At 38.6% G+C, this 6821-nt stretch overlaps 1 protein-coding gene across 2 annotated transcripts in view; it reads right to left on the bottom strand.

Annotated features, from left to right (window-relative positions):
• Positions 1-6821, bottom strand: part of LOC143135933 (uncharacterized) — a 50768-nt gene that overhangs the window by 18298 nt on the left and 25649 nt on the right. For both annotated transcript variants that reach the window (XM_076296309.1, XM_076296301.1), the window contains exon 2: positions 454-772. In XM_076296309.1, the coding sequence (XP_076152424.1) occupies positions 454-772 (319 nt within the window). The remainder of the gene's footprint in view (positions 1-453; positions 773-6821) is intronic.

Raw genomic sequence — 6821 nt, forward strand, 5'->3', positions numbered from 1 at the left:
GAGCAAGTTTGTTACTGCAGCCATCCATGCTTGTTTGTATGCTTCAAGACGCAGATTGATGAGGTCATCATCTGTGCGCCGGCGGTAAACGCTTCAGGAGCGCATAGGCACTATTTGGGTGTAACGCAAGCATTATTTTATCGGTTTTAAGGCAAAAAAAATCCGATAACGATATTAACAGATTACATTTTTATGCTAATATCAGGCCGATATTATCGGACATCTCTAGTTAGGTTATTGGTTATTGTAATGATGCTAATCATAAATAATGAGCTGTAAAGTAACTCAGACTTTAACAAAAACAATTTTTTAAAGGATATCGACTAATTATCGTTATCGTCAAAATCACAAAAAATATCAAGATATTATTTTTTGTCCATATCGCCCACCCCTACTGACAACATTTTATTTAATGAACTCTTAGTGTATCAGTATGTAGTTCCTAAGTCCTACCTCCCTGAAGAGAATCATCTTGGTATTCTTCATCATCCTCTTGGTCGTCTTCTTCATCCTCATCATCCTCTAATTTCACTTCAAACTTCACTGTTGTCTGCGATGCTTCATTAGAGCCAAGAGACTCAATTTTACAGAACAGCTCAGTGAGCGGCTTCTCCTCCTCGTCGTCTTGACATGTGATCATGTGATCATATTGCTCTTCTTTAATGTCCTCTACTTTTGGTGTTGGCAGCTGGAATGCTTCATTACCGTCAGAGCTTACTGACAGCCCAAGATCCATAGCAACGGTCCGAGGATCCTGTCCGGAGATTCTTGTCTGTATTTATAGAGGAAAGGAGGAAAACAGGGCCAACAGGCTGGTGTTATTTTAACGTCTTTCGAACTTACATTACCTCCTCGGTCTGAAAAACAGAGCATGAACATAGTAAGAAGAGGGTACAATATTTATCAACCGTTCAACAACATCATCAACACGTTGCACACACAGCTTGTTATTAATGCATTATCATACCGGATATGTAACCATCTCACCTCTTGTAACATTCGCCTCAGGTGGCTTTAAACACCATGTCCTATTCTCTACACCTGACTCTAAATGTATGCATTTGTCATGTATACAGACCTTACTGTCCTATATCTGACCCTAGGTAGATGGGTCAGGCCCTTCCTCCATTCAGTGTAATCTCAATAGATGCTAACCAAACTTTGTTTGCAAAGCAAACTTTAGTTTTTTTTGTGTGGAATCTTTAGATCTTTTTTCGGTACCATTTAAGGTTGCTGGTAAATCAAGATTAAAGTGAACTACTGCCACCACCTAGACTGGAGTGGGACTACAGGAGCCTTGAATTCGCTTTCAGACTGTAACGAATGGGATTATTTTGGAACATTTCCACTCCAGTCTGTTATCAACTGCAACTGCGTGTTCCACTGTAGCCTACTGTTTGAAGAGTTCCAAAACGCTATATCTCCGCTTTTAAAAGCGATTTAATTGTTTCATCACCACCACCTAGCACTTGACATGTTTCCCAAAAGCATAGTTGCTAACTAAGTTATCAAGTTTGTTGGTTGCAATGCAATTTCCCATTGCCAACCAACTAAGTTGCTAACAGGTTAGCAACTATGGTTTTGGGAAACGCACCCCTGAGCGATGTAAGGCAACGCTCACTACACAAACTAGCTAGCTTGACGTGGAGAGTGAGGAAATTAATGAATCACTGCCATATCACACTTGGGAAATGGGGATCATTAGGCGAGTACATTGAATGATCCGATCGTTGGAACTGTGTACAGGACACCGGGGAACTCTGTGTAACGTTAGCAGTCTGTCTTTTCCCTGATGCTGCTATTGTAAGACTGAAGTGCTGCTGTTGTAAGATTTTTGAGTAGGCTACCGCCGCCGGTTAATACTATCGTAAGATTAATGAGTAGGCTAATACTAAGATATAAAAAGCAAAGCTTACCTCAAACCGATTCCATTACTCTATATTCCTCCATTCAGGGTAATCTCACTCAACGACGAAAAAAAGTTTGATTTTGTTGTGAAATTCCCCTATTTCAGAGCAGCCTAATGGAGGAATATTCAGATCTCCTTTTCTACCATTTAATGGCGACTGGTAAACCAAGATTAAGGTGTACTACTTCCACCTCCTGGGCTGGAGTGGGACTACAGAAGCCTTGAGTTCGCTATTCTTGCTTTTAGACTGTAACAGAGAATGTCAGAGAACAGTTCCTGCTCTGGTTCCACGTGAGGGCGCACGCGGGCGATTGCAGAATCGAGATGCACTTCTCGAGATATAATTTTTTGTCTAGAAATGTGAATGTTGCATTCGAAAGGGAAGCCAAAGAAAATGCACACTGCTTAGTAGCCTATTATATTTTTGAGTCACTTCTTTTTTTTTCTAAAAAGCCTTTCAAACGTGCCAATGACGTCATTAATTAATATCAATTTCAATTTTCAATTTAATTTCACACTTCAGAATGCTAGTGTGCTATAGGCAGCAATGACCCAAAGGACATAAGTACTAATTCATTCAACTTAACTTTCGACCTATAATCCATGTTGGATTTGCAAACATTACAAACAAATCTGAGATTTCTCAACGACAATGAGGTGAAAGAGACAAATTTAGCCATCTCGCTCCATAGACTCCCATTGTTTTTGTTTTTGAATTAATTTCTTAGTTAAAAGTAAAGTTGTTGTTTCAAGAAAATATTTGCACAACAGTATACAGATCTGACAGTAGGTGTCAGTGTTTAACAAGATGATGGTAGGAATACTGGTACATAACAGTTACAGTTTTTTTTCAATCGCTAACAAGCACTTACCCATACTTCAGATACTTTTTCTAAACTCTTAACACAGACTCACACCTATAGAACACAACTAGCCAAATGGATAATGTTCTTCTCAAAAACACATTCTGTTAAATATATACTAACTCTTCATTTCAAAACATTATTTCTCTGCACACACTAACTTTACCAAAACACTGGAAATCTGACTCAAAATGAAATTATTATGTCAAAGAATAAGACTTGTTTTCACTTCACTTCACTTTCACTTCACAAGGAACATGCAGTCAATCAAAGTACACCAGGTTTCAAAATACTGGCTATTGTTGACATTACAAAAACTGCATAGACTTTTATGTTTCAGTTTTACAGGTATTTGCATGCAAAAGCTGCTCTATCCACAGTTTTTACACTAAATTTCTTGGTTGGAAACTGTATGTCACCATGTAATGTTCACATTCAAAAGCATTCCAGTAAAAAGGAAATCAGTTTTTTCCCCTTTATTGTTTACTACAGGAGATAGGCTACAGTAGAAATACTGTTTACAGTATGATAGAACAGAAAAAGTTTTACAGTATTGCTTACAGTAAATAAAATATCCATGAAACACACAAGTGCATTCTGAACAACAACTGAAAAACAACAGCAAAAAGCCCAGATAAAAAGGGGGGGAACTAAAAAAAGCATAAAATTACTGTATCTAATCTCTGCGATCTTCAGAGTCAGGCCACATGTTTTCATCAACATTGCATCTGATATTATCCAAGGTGATGCACCTGAGATAAAACCATTTGGTAGCAGATGTTTTGATAGTGTATCTAAGGTTTGGAATATTGTGTTTGCTATTATGGGATGTTGTGTGTTAACATTCGTAAATACTGCAAAAACAATCCATACTGTAGTTTTGTTGGGAGGTATAGGTTGTCTGTTAAAAAAATGTAAGCATTGCAAAAATGTGTTCACTGACTGCATATTGTGTGAAAACGACATGAAATGTGTGAATGCTATAGCCACAAAAGACCGATGCTGTGCTAATTGTGTTTAGTTTTGAAAATGTGACAACTGGTTAGACAAACGCTTGTTAGCGACTGAAAAAAAACTGTAACTGTTAACAATTAACAGTATAGGTGATAGTCAGGTCAAATAATGAAAATCTATGAAGTGGGCCCATATCCAGGGATTAAAGTGAAAATAAAATATTTGACTGAACTTTTTTCAGGCCATAAGTCATATCATTGTTCATATCTACCTATAGAGATAGCACCCCTTTTGCGGTCGCGACCTATTGGTTTTTAATGTACAAAAAGATGCAAACAGCAAAGTAAAGGGAGTATTCGCCTTATTCACAAAGCGGCCATTGTTTAAACCAAAACGAGGCTACAGGGTACACTTACTATATAATTAATGCCACCTACAGGTAAATGCATAGAACATAACAATCCTATGATTTGTGTACCCTGTAGCCTCATTTTAGCGGCCAATGGCCGCCATGTGAATAAGGCGTATTGCGAGTGTTCTTGATTGAGATTGAGTTTTCCTGATGAACAAAACAATATTTCAGTACCATCCCTGACCATTGCTGACTAGCCATTGCTGTTCTTTTCTACTGCAGCAATATTGTAGAAAGGCTTTAACTTACATTCTTATTTAATTACTTCAGGCCAAAAGTGTTTAAAGGGGAGAATTTTTTTCTTATTAATATGCAATTCAACACCAAGTAAAATCTACAAAATCAAGTTTGCAAGACTTCCCATTTCCTCATCAAAGTAACGAATCAGAACATTCGAGATATTGTTGCCAAAAAATCAATTCTTACTCCACATTCCATAAAAGATGGGGGCAGTATACCTCCGAAAATGAGTTGGTCCGCCCTAGAGTAACAACCAAGAAACGTGTATTGCAGTTTGGCTGGCGGTTATGTTGCCCGTATACCACCTCCCATGGCCGAAACTGGTATTATGACACCTGTCGGGCTGTGGCTAGTAATTTAGCATGCTAATTCAGGTTGATATCTCTGCAGCACTATACCTTGTCATTTTTTTAATGACATCATCGCCCTTATTTCTTCTCATTCTTTTGATGCATGTATCTGATTTTTTGGATATTTTTACCTCAATTCTTACACATGGCACCTTTAATGAAAACATGGTAGTTTTGAGTTTTACAGACAACTCAGTTTTCCAATGAGCAGCAATACTGTGTGTGATCATGCAGGAGGTCTGCACATTTGATAACGGTAATCTGGAGAGGGCTTCAGCAACAGGTCGTATAAGGTTGACAAGAGGTTGCGATATGCCGGGGCGGAGCCAGAGGGGTGGCTCCGGGTGGCACAGGCCACCCTTGAGATTCGATTGGCCACCCCAGGTGCCACCCCAAATCCTAGTCTACGATTGGCCGTTAACATGATCTAAGGCGGGACCTTTCTTGATGCACTTGCAGCAGTTTGAAGTGTCAGACGTCAGAAATGTAAGTGGCAAACACGCTTGCCTTTATTGGCCTGCGGCACAATCGAACTGCGGACCGAAAGGTTTCCCCGATCAGGAAACACTCCTTAATTCGCAACTTTGTGTAGGCTTAACAGAGGTAGCCTAAATATCGTGCCTATGGCGATGACAGCTTAAAAAAAACAACAACATTTATTTCACTTGTCTCGCTGGATTGAAGGCAGAATGTGGGCTGTTGCGCAAATAGATGAATAAGGGTCAGGAGATTCCGTTAACATTTTCTCCATTATTATCGTAAAATATGTCTCCATGCAGGGCACGGCTGGTTCTAACCTAGGCTAGGCTACTATATTTGGGTGGGCTGTTAGAAATTTTGGGTGGGCAACATAGCAAAGCTGTCAAATTGGATCAAAACTAACATAAACACAAAACAAACACAAAACAATCAGTACCTAGCTTGAGTTGCTGTAACCAACAGCCAGGGATAGGCAGTATGTCTGATACATGTATTTAAAATACAAAATAGTATGTAGTCATTTTTATTTTATTTAGTTGGAAAAAATGGCATCATATTTTGTATCAAAATACTTTATAGGTTTGTAGTTTAAAAATACTGCCAAATACTTTTGGTAAAACCAATAACCTACTTTTGGTGATTATAAAAGTGCAAAACAATGAATGCATCACTGGTGCTGACTTGTAATTTGCCCAGAGTTGTTGTGATCAGAATATTGAGATTCAAGCAGATAAGTAACATGTAGGTTGCTCACACACACAATACACTCCCTCAAACCAACCTCAAGTTTCTTGAGAACTTTAGTCATCCAATTCGAACACATGGAACCGGTTATGTGGTTAAGTTGCACCATGTGCAATGTGCACAATGTTTGCTCACATCCACAATACACTCCTTCATACCAACCTCAAGTTTCTTGAGAACTTTAAAGTTGGCTATCTGTGCGTCACAAACACGACTGACCCCCTTACTCAACAGTTCGCGATGATGACAGATATTATTACTTTTTATGCTAACACGCTCAGTCAAAACCGTCCGTCGCAAATTGTAAAACACATTGTTGGACATGTCATAACAGACGGGATAATAAATTGCATAGGCTACGGTTTATATTGCGTCTTTACACATGTTAAGCCCTCCTTACACTGACAGACTTTGGAAAGATTTGCAAAGATTTGGAAAAGATTTTTGAAAGACTACAGTCTCAGACCCTCTCACATCTAAAGACAAGTAGTAGAGTTTTAAGTCACTGACTATGATTTTGCAATCAGACTGCTTTAAATTATTACCCATCGTGCAATAGATAAACAGGAACTGAAATAATAGCCTACTGAACTCAAAGTCGTATTTTCGTGTTTCTGCAGCATTGTTTCATGCGTGACATCCCTAACCGATATAGAGTTGTTCTGTCACATGGAAGAGCCGACTAAATATGTATAAGAAATTACAAATATTATAAGAATAACAAATAATCATATAGGCTACTGCTGTCGCCTACTTTGCCCCTTCCTGTTTGGTGTTGTAGAGAGAGAGGTCACTATTTGCATGAGCCACAACTAGAAAGACTTGTGATAATATCGTCGTAACGGCAAAACTAGAAAAGGACCGACTCC

This window comes from Alosa pseudoharengus, unplaced genomic scaffold, assembly GCF_046254945.1.
Source record: "Alosa pseudoharengus isolate Yale_2024_CS ecotype anadromous, Long Island Sound unplaced genomic scaffold, YU_APseudo_1.1 YU_APseudo_1.1_scf_1, whole genome shotgun sequence".
In the NCBI taxonomy this organism is placed as follows: Eukaryota; Metazoa; Chordata; class Actinopteri; order Clupeiformes; family Clupeidae; genus Alosa; species Alosa pseudoharengus.